The 18,061-nt window shown below is 34.2% G+C and overlaps 3 protein-coding genes across 3 annotated transcripts; 2 read left to right on the top strand and 1 right to left on the bottom strand.

Moving 5' to 3' along the window:
- Positions 1–7,450: 7,450 nt before the first annotated feature.
- LOC136799066 (uncharacterized) lies at positions 7,451–13,007 on the top strand. Its single transcript, XM_067055746.1, has 3 exons — positions 7,451–7,817; positions 8,699–9,077; positions 11,664–13,007. The coding sequence occupies exons 1-3, from the start codon at positions 7,524–7,526 to the stop codon at positions 12,890–12,892; spliced, it is 1,902 nt and encodes a 633-aa protein (XP_066911847.1). The 5' UTR covers positions 7,451–7,523; the 3' UTR covers positions 12,893–13,007.
- Positions 13,008–14,656: 1,649 nt separating this feature from the next.
- On the top strand, positions 14,657–15,364 carry LOC136799029 (tereporin-Ca1-like). The gene has a single exon (XM_067055707.1). The coding sequence runs from the start codon at positions 14,657–14,659 to the stop codon at positions 15,362–15,364; it is 708 nt and encodes a 235-aa protein (XP_066911808.1).
- A 1,954-nt stretch (positions 15,365–17,318) lies between these two features.
- Positions 17,319–18,026, bottom strand: LOC136799028 (tereporin-Ca1-like). The gene has a single exon (XM_067055706.1). It carries the CDS (start codon positions 18,024–18,026, stop codon positions 17,319–17,321), a length of 708 nt encoding a protein of 235 aa, XP_066911807.1.
- Positions 18,027–18,061: the final 35 nt, after the last annotated feature.

Genomic DNA, 18,061 nt, shown 5'->3' with positions numbered 1-18,061 from the left:
GGGAGCTGTCTATTGCTGTCTAGATAAAAAAGACAAATCGTTTCCCACCGTGCTAAAAAAAAATCAATGGCCCTAGAAGAGTCATTGTTGTTCAGTGTTGTATGGATTTCATTTAGAAGGTAATTTAGTACCCAAGAAAAGCTCTCACGGCTTAAGAAGGAAGCCGATTATTGATTCCTTCATTATTGTTACGTTGAGAGCTTTAAAGTACTATCATAGTATTAACCCTTACGCTAAAAGTGATTGGAGACTGAGTTTCCAGGGACGCTTTTGAACTCAAAATCTAAAAGAGTATAAGGAGTTTGATGTATGTATGTCTCTATGAGAGAGTACGATTTCAGACGAGATCTTAATTCTACTCTTTTACCGAAAATCAAATGCATAATCAGTGCATGCACATGTCCATCGAACGAACTTATCAGATAATTAAGCCGAATTAAGCTTATCAATAACAAAATAAAGGAATATGCTCAGTAGAATTTACCACTATTCGGCAATCGGAGAAAGAAGTGGAACTAAAGTACTTTACTACGATGTCACGTGGTAGGTTAATGTTATGTTATATAAAAAAGATTTATCGTTGGAAATACGATTTTATCAAATGAAAGTTAGAGTTAAATAATCACAGCGGAGAAGTCGAGGCTCGGAAAACACGAGTTAAATAACACGAGTTAATAAAACACGAGTTACAAAAAACACGAGTTACGTTAAATGTGACGTCATCAATGGGAAATTATGACGTCATAAGTAGATAATTTAACTTGTCAATTTATGGTGCACCATAATCTTACGAGTTAATTAACTCGTCAATTTACTGTGCACCTTAATCTTACGAGTTAATTAACTCGTCAATTTATGGTGCACCTTAAACTGATGAGTTAATTAACTCGTCAATTTATGGTGCACCTTAATCTTACGAGTTAATTAACTCCTCAATTTATGGTGCACCTTAAATTGACGAGTTAAATGTTCATGAAACCAAGTTGGTCAAAAATTCTAAAATGGTGGTTAAATTATTTTTTGTGCCTATTTTTAGTTTAAAACTATTGGAATGGTAATTTTCTCTCATAATATTCTATAGTCTTTAACTGACAAAGTTGACAAAAAGTATTTAGGCTGGCTCAAATGCTAAGGGAGGGGCATATGTATAGAGTTTTGTTTCCTGTAGAGATTTAAAAATAAAATTACGAATTTTGCTTAAAAAGAAAAATGTTATTTTTACTGATTTTTGGTCGACTTTAAATCTGGATCTAAGTGCCCATCTCCATTCCCCCATAAAAAAACGGTCACTTTGAGCCGAATTACAAACGTAATTCTAAAAAGTTACTCTCAGGTGCCAAATAAACAGGAGGGTCTAATTACCGGGGGTTTGAAAATGTACCTCTAAAAACCCTAAGAAAGAATAAAAATAGACTAAATTTAGGCTTTTTATATAGCAAAATGTTGAAAATTATCGATTGCGTAATGGAAATCGAAAAATAGAACTTTAACAAAGAGGTTACGATTCCTGAAAATAATTCTATTCATTGTCACTTTTAATAAATCTTTTAATTCATTTAACCGTTTTCCTTTTTATGTCGTCATTTAAAAATATTCTTTTTGCCCCCGCAACGAGCGTAGCGAGTGAGGAGGCCTTCATAGCTTCACGCAAGGATATTGGACAGGAATCTCGAATCTTTGCGCGCGTTTGTTCGTATTGTATGTTCCGGCCAATTAAGTGTTCCGCAAAAATATGGCGGTAAATTATACAGCGGTAAATGTTATACACATTTTCATATTACGTTATATGCTATTACCATTATTATATATTGCATTTCATTACTGATTTAGGATTGAAAAGCTGAAGCGAGTGTTATAAATGCAAATTATAGAATAAGTATATAATTACACCATAACAAGGATTACAATATTACTTTTGCAAATCAAAACAAACAAAATGGCAGACTGGTTATGATGATGAGCTGATTCGATTCATTGAATGGAAAAAGTGTTTTGTATGTCTAATTTTGTTTCTTGTCTTTAAAACTGAATAAATACTGTAATTTAGTCAGAAGTTCATTTCAGCAATGATTTCAATTCTTTTTCGGGAATCATAACCATCATAACCAGAAATTTGCTCAAGTTTTCAAATGTACATTTTGTTGATATTTTTGTTCAAACTTATCAAACTGTAATTTATATTGTCTGTTATTTTATTAATAACTACCTTTATTGTTTATAGAGCTTCTTAAGCTTTAAAGACCATTATATGGTCCTAACTTGGGAATATCTTTCTTAACTCGGTAAAACAAGATACCGGCAAAGTACAAAAAAGTAGAATGTAGCATATGAATCCAAAATTGAATGTGAATCGATGTAAACAAACTTTTTTTTTGGTCTTCAAAATAGATTTACCTCACTTAGAGTGTTTTCACTGTTTGTTCAGTGTGGTAAATCTATTTGGAAAACCTGAAAAAAGTTTGTATAGGCGCATACATTCAACTTTTTCAGTTGTGATAGCCTACGTAATAACTTGCGCTCCAGTAGTTTGGTGAAATAGCTCCAATTCTGGCTTTCCAAGTTAGGAGGGACCTTCCCGAAGGCATTTAACGGTGGTTAGACTAGGCACACAGACAGTCATACAGAAACACCATAAAGTGAAAGTATATAGCTATAAACTCAAAAAGTCTAGCTTCCTGAAGGCACGTCTCTTCATTGTCTGCGCTGCGATCATCTTAATGGATTCAATCAGCTTTTAGTTTGGAGAAAAGATTGCATCATGAAAAAGTACTATGCACTTTAAAAAAAATTAGGCGCATTTCAACTTTTCTCGACTGTACGTCTGAATGGACCACAATGGCATATCTTTATTTTTCTTTTGACCAACAACATAAAACATTTTGCTTGAGAAGTACAATCAAAGCGTAGGCGAGTGGAGTCCGGGCCTTAGCTAGGATTGGTTTCTATTTCGCCCTATTTAAGATGGCGCAGAACTTTTTGATAAATTTTATCCGCAGTATCCTCTTGACTATTGTTTATTAGGCAAAGTAGCAATAGAGAATCAATCAATCAATCAATCAGTAATTAAATCAATCAATAATCAAATCAATTAATTATTCCTGATTATTTTTTATGTTTCAATCTTTAAAGCATTAAAAGCTTTATCTCGTCAACCTGTTCCGACAAGCTCGTTTCTTGAACCCGTCTTACATTTAGATTTAAAATCTATTCCATGTAAATTGGAAGTTTGTTTTGCTACCATGTACAAACCACTCTCAAGGAAGATACTCTCGGGTATCTAATAAACGTACATGTACGTTTATTAATTTAACAAAAATTTTCCTCAATTTCAAGTGCCTACTTTTGTTTCTAATGATAAATATCCATCTTTGACTTTTGAGGTTTGTTCTACTCGTCAAAAGAAAGCAAATTACCCAATATTTACCCCCTAACCTCATTAAAAAGATCCTTCAATTAGGTTTGCATGCCTCCATTTTCGACCCTGTACGTTTATTCGCTACTGTACGTTTATTAGGTACTCGAGTAGTCTAATTACTCTGATATGGTTTCCACATGATAGCAAAAATGAATGCCAATTTAAGTGGAATAAACTTTAGCTTGCAAAACATAAGAGTCATTTCTTTTTAATTAGATTTTTTCATGTCTTCGTCGAAACCTTAATTATAACTAGGCCATCGTTTTTATTTATTTAGATGGAGTGTTATTGTTATTATTTTCAGGAAAAAAGAAAATCTTTTATTTCTTCGTTTAACCAAACGTGTAACTTACTATTTTTTTGTCCCCATGCATTTCTTATAATCTTTTTTTCAATTGACATTGTTATGATTATACAATTTATTATAGAATTCTTTAAATATTATATTGCTGCGGTGGCATGTTAGTGTAAGCTATGTACTAGTTTAGCAAAAAATTATTTTTAAATTGTACTCGTAATGAACCTATTTTGCATACTAATAATTTTCAATTCAATAATATATTTAATGTATGCCTATTTTAATCTGAATTTTAGAATTTTTGACCAACTTGGTTTCATGAAAATTTAACTCGTCAATTTAAGGTGCACCATAAGTTGACGAGTTAATTAACTCGTAAGATTAAGGTGCACCATAAATTGACGATTTAATTAACTCGTCAGTTTAAGGTGCACCATAAATTGATGAGTTAATTAACTCGTCAGTTTAAGGTGCACCATAAATTGACGAGTTAAATTATCTACTTGTGACGTCATAATTTCCCATTGATGACGTCACATTTAACGTAACTCGTGTTTTTTGTAACTCGTGTTTTTTGTAACTCGTGTTTTTTAACTCGTGTTTTCCGAGCCTCGGAGAAGTCAATTTGACCGATTAAAAAGTCTAAATAACATGATGAGACGGATGGAAATCTGATTTATATACAGTATGTTTACTTTTTCTCTTTCGTTCCTGAAAGGGCGTGTTTAGTGTAAAGCGGGCCTTACGGATGTAAACAAATATGGTAGCGTAACTGTGATGATAAGAAGTTTGATTTTTTATCTTATGTTTTGGATATCTAAGCATTTTCTGTTTGTAATAGGTGAAATGGATTTCTTTTTTTCATTTAATCATTCATCATTTATTCAATCATTATTGCTGTAGCAGCATATCTCTTTTTCAAATAAAACTGCTTTATCAGCCATTCCTCTATACATATGCATTCTCGATGTCACTTTTGATTGCCATGAACATGATCATGAAAAATGCTTTTTATTATGTGTTTATCATTTTTGTTCATAAATGGTATCTTTATTGTAATTTTGGTAAATATCTGGCTGAAGAATCCTAAATATTGGTACAATTTAGACTTATTTGGTCATCTTTATCACATTATTACTTTTCATACTATTGTTGTGCCTGTGAGCTGTTGTTTTTATAACCAATTCAGACAAAAAAATACAACACATAGAGAAGCAATAATATCATGCTAATGTACGTTAGCGCATTATGTGATTAATTAATAGAACTAGAACTAGAGAAATCATAGTATAAGAAAGCCGCGCGGCTGGAGTGTGTAGTGTTGAACGACCCTGCCGGTGCACCCGAACCGACAGTCGGGTGCTGTTGTCGGGTGCTCGAAGCTAGAAATTTTAACACCCGACAGTCAGGTGCACTTTGTCGGGTGCTACCGTGAGCGGTCCTAAATCCGACAGCCCTTCCTAATTTCGACCCCCAAAATAACTGTTATATGAAAAAAAATTCTATGTTTACAACATTCCCTCTCCAAGTTGAACGATAAACTATTGCAAGAACTCTCAAAACAAAACATCTAACAAGATGACTATTTTATGTCAAGATGTCAATTAATGTGATAAAAAAGTGGGAATTGTAAAAATAATTACTTCTTTATAGTGATTACCTTTTTTTCTGAATCCGTTGTTCGTGTTTAAAACGTTAACAAATGTTATTTGATTAAATCGTTTCAATGTACTATCAAATCTCTCAGTTTAGTTGACACTTTGGTATCTTTGTTGCGTCACAACGAAAGGTTTGTTTTTAATTTAGTTTGTATCTTTGAAAGACCCCATCGGAATTAGGCAGGGCTGTCGGATTTAGGACCACTCACGGTATATCTTGGGCGCTCTTAACAGCACCCGAGCGACATGTAACGGGCAGGTGGCGATTTCGCCCATCAGAGGCGATGTCGGGTGCTGATTGTCGGGTGTTCTCACTAAGTTAGGAATTTTAGGCACCCGACTGTTGGGTGCACAATTATCGGGTGTTTTCGCAAATTTAGAAATTTCAGCACCCAACAAAACACCCGACAGCACCCGACTGTCGGGTGCACCGGCAGGGTCGTAGTGTTGACGGTATTGTTTTTGCTGTTTTCTCTGTCATATAACCAGTTTCTGACAATGGTTCAGTTTTAGTTTTAATAGTAAATGTTATATCGCCGTTTTATTAACAATGCTGTAGTCATAAGGCAAATGTACTAGACAATTCATCTCATTTAAAAATCATACAATGAAGTAAAGACACTGAATACAGATGTATTAAGAAGAACAGAATATCATAACAAATAAGAATTGGAACATAAAGTGCCTCTGATGCCATATTTTAGTTAAGTTATTTCTGGAATAAGTATATAAAGGAATGTTTCAAGATCACATTCGGGAAATTTCATACAATGAGCTTTGGATTTACAACTACAATTGTCGTTCAATGTTGTTTTTATCAAAAAGTGCTTACAAAGACAATTTAGGCTACATACTGTTATTTTTATCCAAATAACCAAAAAATCTATATGATCTAGTTCATAGTGCCAATAGGAACCATACTGGAGATAATCAAAGCATTAGTTGTCCCAAAAAAGAATGTACATGAACTTTATACAAAAAATTAGATTTACTTGTAGTTCTTATAACGTGCCACGACACAGATATAACATCTATTAGCTGGCAAAAACAATACCGTCAACATTCCAGCAGCGGCTTTCTTATACAATGGAGAAAGTGTCTACTTTGCATCTATTGTTTCATTTTCAAAACAAAGTTAAAACACACGTGTAGATTTTTATTTTATAAACTATTAGTCATTATTATCTGCAAAACACAAAAAGGAATGATATGTAGGGGTGCTACTGTACAGTAACTTTCGGTTGTTGATGGTGAACTTTTTCATTATTTTTGGAATTTGTTGAAGTTGGCACTTTCTCGCCCTCACAAAGCAGCATTTTTAGTTGAATTTATACAAGACTTTTAGACTAATTTTTGAGAATATTTGTTGGATGAAAATCACTAAGCACAAGGGACATGAGAATGAATTTTAGTATGAATTTCTTTTCACCCTGAAGTTAGTTATTTTGGTGATTCTCTCAATTCAACATTTTTTTGACCACATGGGTGTTTGAAATGAAAAGTATATGTTTTAAATTTTGTTTTCCTGTTTCAATTTTAATCTTTTGGTTCAACTTTTTTTAAAGATTTTATTCTAATATGATCTGTTAAATAAATCATGTCGTTTTTTGAAAGAATCTAAAAACATAAGCTTGTTTGATTTGCCAGGATTTTTATTCATCTTTTATTTTTCAAAAGTACAATTTGACATTATGCCGTTAGTTTTGTTTGTGATCAATATGTTGCAGAGTGCTCAATGAAATATTTAAAGATATCTTTCATAAGGCAGATACAACTCAAGAAATAGAAGGAAACAATTTGAAAGTGAATAATTTTATTCAGATGTAATTCTTGTTATAACTGATCAACTGCAAGTTTTGGTTTCTTTTGAATATTTTTTGAAATTATCTCTTTTTTAGTTTATGCTTCAAATAAGGCAAGTGGGAGGTACTCTCTCTCAAAAGGATCATATTTCATCAATACATCTGGAGAATTAGGTTTTGTTTTGAAAAGTTATGTTATATTATTTTATAGTGAGTTGTCAGAAGGTAAATTATTTAGCTCTGTATTCAAGAATATATAAGTTTTTATTTTCTATTTTCAGAAAAAAAATTAACACCACAAAACATAAACAAAAATACTTGTAAATAAAGATTAAGATTTTAAATTCAAAATGTCCTGGGTTGCATCTGGTATGTCCATGTTACCTGGTCTATCGCCAAGACCTCAGCATCACCTTGTAAACAAAAAGGATTTCACAGAGAAAGTTGAATCTACAAGTAATGCAACATTTGTTAGTGTTCGTGAATGTGAAAAAGGTAATATCGAAGTGACTGGCAAAGTTGGGAAAATTTCCTTAGAGCGTTCTAATGGATTGAAATTATCACTTGATAATCCTGTGGTTGGTGGAGTGTTAGAAGTCATCAAATGTCAAGATGTTTACATTAGATTACAACAAGAAGGGGAGGTGAAGAATTATTTTGTTAACATTGTATTCAAAAAGAACCCAAGGGTGGAGTACTAGGTTTGCGAGGTGATGGGTATGTCAAAGCCAAAAATCAAAAATAGAAGTTTTTGGGACCTTTACAGTTTACAGTGACTTTTCTTGGAAATCTTGTCGCCATTCAATCAATTTTGATCCAAATTTTTGATCCTTATACCCTTGAAATCATTTATCGCGTAAATCTTTTCCCTGAGATACACGTTTTTTATAAGAACAAACTTTATAAGAATATAACGCTTTGATGGCCAAAATGTTGAGAAGAGAAACACCCAACTTCTCTGGACAAAAATGTTCAAAAAATGGTGAAAATAGGAACACGTTAAGAACATTTTTAGGCTGAAAACTCAAAAAGTTAAGAACATCCAAAGGCTTCAAAAATTTTTTGATGTTCTTATAAAGAAAAACATGTAATGGCGGACTTCCACCTACAAGACGAGTTTACCTTTATGTGGTCTTCGAACTGTTAGTTATAAAAGAGTTAAGTTAAAAAAAAAACACAAAAGAGGCTAGTAAGGTAATCAATTCAATTACGAGTTACTAGTTACTACTTGAGACCGTTTGCACGGGGGAGAGGGATAAATTGTTCTTTTTAAAATACTGCTGTGTTAGTAAATGATACCCTTAAGAGAAGAAATTTTGGCGAAAAGAAATTTTGGCGAATATGCCCATTCGCCAATTTTGGTAGAATTTGGCGGAATTTATTTGGGTGATTTAATAGAATTTCTAAATTTGGCGAGAATTAATTTTGGCGAAATTTCTTTCCGCCAAAATTACTTCCCTTAAGGTAGGAGATATGTTAAATAATGTTTTTTTAAATGTTTTTTTATTAATTTTATCTTATTCAGGTGCCAACTTTCCAAGTAGATGACAGCTCAAATGTCACAATTGAAATCTGTACACGATCACAAATCGAATGCCTCTATTATATCCGATGCCAGGGTTTAAAACTTATTCTCAACGATACAGAATTGGACGATGACTCATCTTTCCAATATGAAATACCTACGGAAGAGGCACGTGCTAATTTACAACAGATTGCTCATTGGAGTGCTGCCAGCGCTGACGCCTCGTTCGTGGCGGAGGGCGTTGTACGTGATGGCGTTTATCCAACCACGGCGGAAATGAAACGTGCATCAGACGCCAAAAAGCAGCAAATGATCAACGGGATGGCTTCAATGCTACTTGGTGGAATTGATATTAAGAAGCCAGAACCACCTCAAGATGGTAAGTCAAACCAAGGCAGCACTGAAGATGAAAACGAAAAAGACAAACAATTAAATCTTCCTGATTAAAAAACTTTGTTTTCAGAAATGGAGCATTTTTTTATAAGGATCTTTTCATGTTTTTTTTGTCTACGCTTTTCTCCAAAATTATAGTGCATGCATTTTTTTGTATTTTTTTTTATATTGATTTTTATTAGGTGCTCTTTGTTACACCCGCAAAAAGGGTGTACCTTACAAAGAGTACGAATTTTTACGCTTTAAACGAAGGAAGATATGACGTAGCGGAGAAAAGAAATATATACCACTAAATCTGGGCCATCATCATTGATTTTCTCTTATCATCTCTCAAGTTCATAAATGTAATATGAGAAGAAAACTTAATCTTATTCACCAAAAATTTTTTTACCGATTACCCTTCAAAAAACATAAAATTTTATCCCTAAAGACTGTTAGATTTTCTCTGTTTTCTTTCGTAGTTTTTATCTTCCTTTGTCTTGAATTTTGTTAATACTTTTCTCTCGCCCATTACAGTACTTAAATTTTACAATATTTATAATGTATTTTGAATTAGAAACTATAAAAGATATTTCTGCCAATACACGCTTTTTTTATTAGAATGGTGTAAATCCATTTCATCATGGATATTCTTTAGCTTTTTTGGAAAAATCATTCTAAAATATTCTTACAGCACATTCTTGGGTTAGGATCCTAATTCAGACTAGTACATTTAGTACATACGTCTCAAGCATAAATGGCACTTTTGAAAAAGGAGTGAGCCTAACTTGGGGGATAATTTATAATTTATAATTGAAAATGCTCTTAAAATGGCATTCTTAGCTTTAGTAGCAAAATTCCATGATGGTGATATTCTTAGCATATTCTTAATTTTTTGGCCATTTTCATCATGGACATTCTTATAAAGTGTATTCTTATAAAACATAATTTAGGACCGGGAAAGGCTTGTATTGAGAAATTTCAATCAATCTTTCTGAGTTCTCCTGATGGCCATTGTAATTTAAAAATAATGAACATACTCTCGGGTGCCTAATAAACGTACATGTACATTTATTAATTTCAATTTCAACAAAGATTTTCCCCGACTTCAAGTGACTACTTGTGTTTCTGAGGCTAAATATCCTTCTTTGACTATGAGGTTTTATCTATTCGTCAAAAGAAAGCAGAATACCCATTATTTACCCCCTAACCTAACCTGAAAAGACCCTTCAATCAGATTTGTATGCCTTCATTTTCAACTGTACGTTTATTAGAAACTCGAGAGTAAGTTCAAAATACCGTTGAAAACATGGTTAAGAGTGCTATTATTTTTGACAAAAATAATTGAAAGATTATGGAAAAGAAAGATCAAAAATAAAGAAGATAAATTTCAACCATTTTTTCCTTTGATGCTAGAAACTTCTTTTTTATTGTATACTCAAAGCGAATGGTCTAAAACACTGACCTTACAAGAAAAAGTCATCAGATTAAATATGTTGCTTGTTACATTGCCCCCGTCACTAGGTGGTCACTTTTTTTGCCGAGAAAGGCTATTTCGAAAACTTTCAGTTGTTTTCGAATTGACTCGAAATTGGTCCTAAAATAGCACTTTCAGCCCCTCAAAATACAAAATTTTCTCCGTTACCCAACCATGGTTGACAGCCTCAATTTGTTTAATTTCTATTGTGCCAAGCAATGCAAAACAATAGAGCTATTGTTCTGAGATGCTAACCAGGTTATGATAAGTTCGAGAGCTCAAATTAGCCGAATTTCTTCTATATCTAATAGATTAAAAGCTTTTCAGATGATCCAACCATGGTAAATGTAAATTACAACCCTTTACACAATGATCTGTTCCATTAAATTTCCATACAGGGGGTACCTTTTAAAGACAAAAAAAATTCTTAGAAATTTGTGGATACCCCTGGAAAATGGCAAGATTTGCAAAAGTATCCTTGGTAAATTCTTTTTATACCTTTGAAGTGAGGGTGGACAAACTAAAATCGGTCTTTTACCCATCCCCCCCCTTTGAAATTTTAGAATAAACTTTTAACCTCTGGAAGAATTAAAAAATACTCCTTTATACACCCTGTAAATCCTTCTCTGATAAACCCCCTGGAAATGTTTGTCCACCCCTTGTATGGATATAAAATGGAATGGCCCAATAGCATAAATATCAGGGGTGGTCAATGTAAATTTCTCAGAAAAAGCCATTCTTGGCCTGAAGGAAAACAAAAGTAAAAAGATACATTTTCCTATAACCAACAATTTTCAATTCAGGGCTGGGGTTGCTTATAATAATTCTAGCTCATTCTCTGAAAAATTGCAATGATCACCCCTGATATTATAGGGATAATAATCCTTTTCATAAATTACGTCACGAGCATCACTTGCCTCGTTTTGAATTATTGTCAAGTTGATCAACTCCCAGCAGATTTTATCAAAACTACTTTCTATTCATAAAAAAATCATTTAATGTCTCAAGGGATATAATCACCATGGTAATTGCTTGAGTACGAGGCAAGTGATAGTCGTGACGTAATTTATGAAAAGTTCTATTGGAGTTGCTTAAAAAAATTTTTTTTTACCTCAGATCAAGGAGAACAACAGAAGCCAATTCCTATCAATAAACTTGGTCGCGAAACAGATGATGAGAAAAAAGAATATTTTGATGATTCAGAAACGCTGAGTCAGAAGTTAGACACACTAGCCACCTGGGTCAAGGAAAGTAAACATTGTATATTTTTCACTGGGGCTGGAATAAGTACAAGTGCCGGAATACCTGATTTCCGTAGCGGAATGAAGACGGTCTTACCAACAGGACCAGGTGCATGGGAACTCCGCGATGCTGGTAAAGCGCGGGATAAGAAAAGCACTGTTAAAATGCTTCTACAAGCTATACCTACCTACACGCACCTGGCGATCGTTAAACTTGAAGAAGAAGGAAAAGTGAGCTATGTTGTTAGTCAAAACGTAGATGGGCTGCATCTCCGTAGTGGGCTTAATCCGAAAGCCTTAAGTGAGCTTCACGGGAATACAAACTTGGAAAAATGCTCTAGATGTAAAAAGAAATATTTGCGCGATTATCGGACAAGAAGTGCAAAGAGAGTTCATGATCACAAAACAGGACGCTTATGCGCTGATCCTAAGTGCAGAGCTCCTCTACTTGACTCGATCATCAACTTTGGTGAAGATCTACCCGTGCGTGATTTAAACCGCGCGTGTGAGCACGCGGAGAAAGCTGACTTGTGTATTTCACTTGGTTCAAGTCTCACAGTCAGCCCAGCAAATGAAATCCCGGAATGGGTTTCTAAGCGCAAACAAAAACTTGTCATTGGCAATTTACAGAATACACCGCTTCATAGCAGATGCGATTTAGCGATTTACGCCATGTGTGATGACGTAATGAGAGGTCTTATAGAAAGACTGGGTCTAGAGGTTGACCAATGGAAATTGAGACGGAGAATCCGCGTGGAAGCGAAAACGATAAGTCGTGATGATATCCGAATCAAAATAAGTGGCCTCGATTTACAGCGAGATTTGACTTACTCGCTGTTCCAGAATGTAGCTTTTAGCTACAAATCAAGTGGGCGTAAGCCGCCCTACGATGTAGTTAAAGAAAAGGAGCCGTTCGATTTTAAGCTACCAACCGACCGGAAGCCGAAAGATAAACTTTCATGTACTTTACATTTCCATGGTCATTACGCAGAAGAGCCGTTAAAATTGGATTTGAAACTTGCTAACGATCCCAAGGAAACGCTTTATGATTTATTACTGGTGTATGATCTTGAGGAACGTTCTTGGATTGTTGATAAAATGTAAGAATTCTTTGACTAATCATAAACAATCAATCCACAAGAAATTGAGGACTTGTACATAAATGTAAAAGCATAGATCAATGTAATTTTCAATAAAATGGCCATATCGGTTATAAACACAACAAATATGGACAATAGCATGTCATCCCGAGTCAATGTCTAAAATTTAGCTAAAACATCCTTCCTAGAATTGTTTCCTTGGATCGAGATGATGTACATTACACAAATTAGTTTGTTTTCTTTAAGGCCGGTCTCCACTTTCGCGAGTGAAAACTTTTTGACCAGGGGGGGGGAATTTTGAAAATTTGAGCTCTAGATTGCTTGAAAATGGACTCAATTGTGACAATTATGACAAATTAAAAAAGAAAAACTTTGCATTTTGCAAAATAAGGATTTTTGAAAACATTATTGGGGGCATAGCCCCCCCCCTTGCCCCCTCCCCCAGTAGCTACGGCACTGATTTATATTTTTTTAATGTATATCACTTGGTCCAAATATATTGTCTTTTTAAATGTGCCATTTAAAGGCTTTGTGGTCTCAAAAACACCCTTTTTCTTTGGAAAATGGCCAAGAATACTCGCAAAATGGTCAAAATAAGAACATGCTTAAGAACATTTTTAGGCTTAAAATTCAAAAAGTTTAGAACATCCGTAGGCTTCAAAAATTTTGGATGTTCTTATAAAAAAACGTGTATGAAAAAAACAAAAAACAAACAAACAATAACAAAACGGCAACTAATAGCAGAACCTCAAATAGAAATGTGTAGAAATGTGTCGTTTAGAAAGATCATCAACTCTAAGACCCTCTTTCGTCAATTTTGCCAAATTTGGGCTAAAGTTTTCTGAAATTGTATTTCTTTGACTGAAAATTTTTGGGGCACGAGAAATTATGATCGTTTTTGTCTATAGAATTATTTCAGAGACGTGGGTATTGTAAGAGTTATAACATTTTTGTGATATTGTGAAAATAGATTGAATATTTCATTTTATTTTTTTTATTGGTAATTTTGATTGCACTTTTAGCATTAATGAGTATTTATTTGTAAGTAAATGAATTTTAATGTATGCCTTGGTATAAATTTCGATAAAAGATTTTCGTGACTTAAGATTAAAGATTGTTCCTTATTTTCTGTCTTCATTTTCCGGGGGGGGGGGGGTGATTTTTGTGGTAGTAGGTGCAAACACATTTGACTTAATTCACCTCCTTTTCACAAGTATTTTCCATGCTCAACTGAATTTCGAAATTTCCATATAAGAGGGTCTAGCGGGGGTTCCCAATCGTGTCACAGCTTCATCTCCCCACATCGTGTCAAACTAAACTATGCGGAAAATGATTTTACTTTCAGAATCTTTTTTGGGAGAACTATTTTTTCGTGACAGGATAAAGTTTCGCGAGTAAGCCCTGAGAATCGCAAAAATTGCGAAAATATTTTTTGGTATATGTAAATTTTGATTGCCGTTTAATCTCATGGATATAAAGCTACTTGAATGAAGAAAAGGGACATTTGTCTTACATAAGTCTTTCTTGTCAATATTTACTGTAAAAATTCAAGTAGAATTCAACTATCTAAAATTATATATAAAAATCGATATTTGGTTTGGTTAAATACAAATAGGCCCCCTTGATTTATACTCTACTTTCCTTCATTTAGTACATATTAGCTTTTCATGGTAAAATTAATGATACCCTTCCCCCTATGGAAGAATACTGCGTAAATGTAACTGCAATCTCTCTAGTATTAACACGTATTCAATCTCGGCACACAATGATGGTTGCAATACGTTTATTTTGTTGCTTCGGCGTACTATCACTTTTTCCCAATCATGTGGATTCAATACAAATCAATCTTGGTATTATAAAAAAGTCTATCAAAGCTGGAACAACATTGGCCCATACTACAGTCAAAAATTTGAAAGAAGAAAGATACGTTGTTGCCGTATCTGGATCAGTTGAGAATTACTCCTCATTTACGCTCCGGATGGAGGTTTGTGAGATCCGGACAGGTTATGTTAACGTCCCAATGCAGAACGTAGCTTCTGGACAAAAAGAAGCCTTCGCAAGCCATAAAAGCGGGAATTTAGCAACAGGCACATGGTTAAGATGTACATTCAAGATCAAAGATGATTTTGTTCATTTCATGTATTCGGCTCCTTATTCTTTCGATCTCCATGGAAACACATTGGCTGTTGCTGTTTGTCCTCAGTCGTCTAACGATTGTCAAAGCATGAACGCAAAGAAAATGTATAATGATAACAAATCATTCATGATTCGTCATACATATTACAATATCATCCGTGAAATTAGCAAATGTGGAAAAAACTTTTGCATTCGTGGAAGTATGGGTACTAGCCATAAACCAGAGATTGATTTGGCACTTTTTCCTACAAGTTTTGACGACTTAGCAGAAGCAGCTAAGAAATCAGCTGTAAAGGAAAGATGGGACCTTAAAGATTATGAAAACTTTATCAAGCAATAGTTTTTAGTTTAGATTACTGATTGAAACAAAGAAAGAAGCTCTAAACCTTTAGATTTATCTTGCATGATTTTACCCAATTTTTTTGCTTTTAGACACACCCACCTCTCACGGGCCCGGTAGGATTTTTTGAGCCAGTGGGGTAAAAATAACGGACTGAAACTCAATGGTGATTGATATTCCCATATTTTTTATGGCTGGGAATTTCAATTCTATTGTTTTCAAGTTACAAAATTCAGTGGGGATGAGAAAAATACTGAATATTTTGCAGGTGAAGATTGGTTCATTTGATTATTTTCAGTAGAGAAAAAATAGGAGTGTAATTTTCCATCGGGAACGATATCATGGCCAATTTTTCCAGTGGGGGGGTCTAAGTGGGTCTGTGCGAAGGGGGGTGTTTAGAGACTATTCTAGTATTTTGTACTTAGAGTCCTCAGTATTATTACGCTAACAGATAATGTCCGAAATCGGCTAAATTCCTAAAAGAAAGAAACTCGATCGAGTAATGTTTCTCCCCACATTTTATACCCAAAAGTTTGTAAAAACCATCGACGTAAAAGCGAAACTTTAAAAGAAAATGCAATGGCGATCTAATTATAAAAATCAAAACTCAGAGGAAATTTATAGATAGACATTCCTTTCAGATAGTTCGATATGTTACGATATTCTATACCCCTTATCCATTGTCCTCATTTCCAAAATAATATTTTGGAACCTTTTGGTTTTTAGTACCAGAAAAACAAGACAAGAAGCATGGTTAGGAACATTCCTTTACCATGGATTCGTCTGATCCACTCCGCTGGACAAGTCAATTAAAGAATGATATATATATATTTCATAATAAACTGTATATATAAGTAAGTCCTGCCCAGATATCACATTACCTATTTAAAGGTTTTGTTTTTACATAAATGTTTCCGTTTCATATCAGGATAGTGTCTCCCTATTGTTATATTGTGCTGAATAAACTAAAAAATTGTTTTTCTTTTTCTTCTTTCTTACCTATATTGCTCCATATCCGTGTCAATTCGATATCAAAAAGCTTGTAAATCAAAATTGATGAGTAAGCAAACGTTATCACTCTTATTTAAAAACAAAACCTTTAAGCTGACCCCGATTAAAATTTCAGATTTTTTAGGTAAGGTAGGGTAGGTTAGCCCAGGCGGTAAGTCAAAATAAATTGGGGAAACTAGGAAGTCAATCTTCGAAAGTTGGGATTCTAGTCTAGCAAGCGAGACGACTAATTCACACTACTAGAAATAAAGCAAAAATTAATGGGGGGGGGGAGCAAATGTTAGTCAAACAACCCGAAGCTTTAAAGGTATGAAAAAAAAAACCGACTTAAATTCTATCAAATAATTCAAAAAGTTAAAGGCACGAAATAAAACCGAGTTAAAAAACACCAAATAACTCGAAAAGTTAAAAACTCAAAAGAAACACGAGTTATCATTTTTGTGATGGCGTCATAATGACGTCACAAAACAGAAATTATGACGTCACATGCAAAATAGCTCGGAAAAAAATGATTCGGGAAAAAATAACTAGGGAATTCCAGGCCCCGGTCGTGTATGATTTCATCCTTGGTTTGCTGGTTTTGCTGGGATCTTCTCAGAAAATAAGTGAACCCTCACCCTTCCGGTAAAATTTATCCAATTTCGCCCCGGTAGGAAAATACCCTTACAATTTCAGGCCCACTGGGAAATTGTCTTTATGATGTCAACCCCATTTGAAATTCAATGGAAACATTTCTGAAACCATTCCTATTAGACTCTTTGAGCTGGGAATTTCTCTATTGATATTTCGATAGAAATCTTCATTTGCACTGTGTGTAAAATTCCCAACGAGGCTCTGAGAAATGGATGTAAAATGAATTACATATAAATCATTTTGAATTTAAGGATGAAATATATTTCAAAGCAATGACAACCTAAGGGCAAATTTTAAATTTTGCATTAAATTAATAATGATCCTTGATAAATGTTGCATAATCATCTTTCTTCCATCGACCTTCAACTTCGCCACGAGCTGCAGTTGCTAGATCATCAAACTTTATTGGGAACAACTTCAAATGAACTGTTGGTTTATGATTAGTACCCATACTTCCACGAATGCAAAAGTTTTTTCCACATTTGCTGATTTCACGGATGATATTGTAATATGTATGACGAACCATGTATGGTTTGTTATCATAATACATTTTATTTGCATTCATGCTTTGGCAATCGTTAGACGACTGAGGACAAACAGCAACAGCCAATGTGTTTCCATGGAGATCGAAAGAATAAGGAGCCGAATACATGAAATGAACATACTCATCTCCGATTTTGAATGTACATCGTAACCATGTGCCTGTTGCTAAATTCCCACCTTTGTGGCTGGCGAAGGCTTCTTTTTGTCCTGAAGCTACATTCTGCATTGGGACGTTGACATAACCTGCCTGGATCTCACAAACCTCCATCCGGAGCGTAGATGTGGAGTAATTCTCAATTGATCCAGATACAGCAACACTAAACTTGGATTCTTTCAGACCTTCGACAGTTGTTCCGGTCAATGAAGAACCAGCATCAATAGTCCCTGACAAGATATCCAGATTAATATTGATTTTAGCCAAGCATCCATCGAAAGCCAATAGTAAGACTACCACCAGAGTTTTACACTTTAACATCTTGGCAATGATCAAAATGTTCTGTAACGCCAATC

This window comes from Clytia hemisphaerica, unplaced genomic scaffold (assembly GCF_902728285.1).
Source record: "Clytia hemisphaerica strain Z4C2 unplaced genomic scaffold, Clytia hemisphaerica genome assembly, whole genome shotgun sequence".
NCBI lineage: Eukaryota > Metazoa > Cnidaria > Hydrozoa > Leptothecata > Clytiidae > Clytia > Clytia hemisphaerica.
The sequence above is the reverse complement of the archived record's forward strand: the minus strand, read 5'-3'. Positions and strand labels throughout refer to the sequence as shown.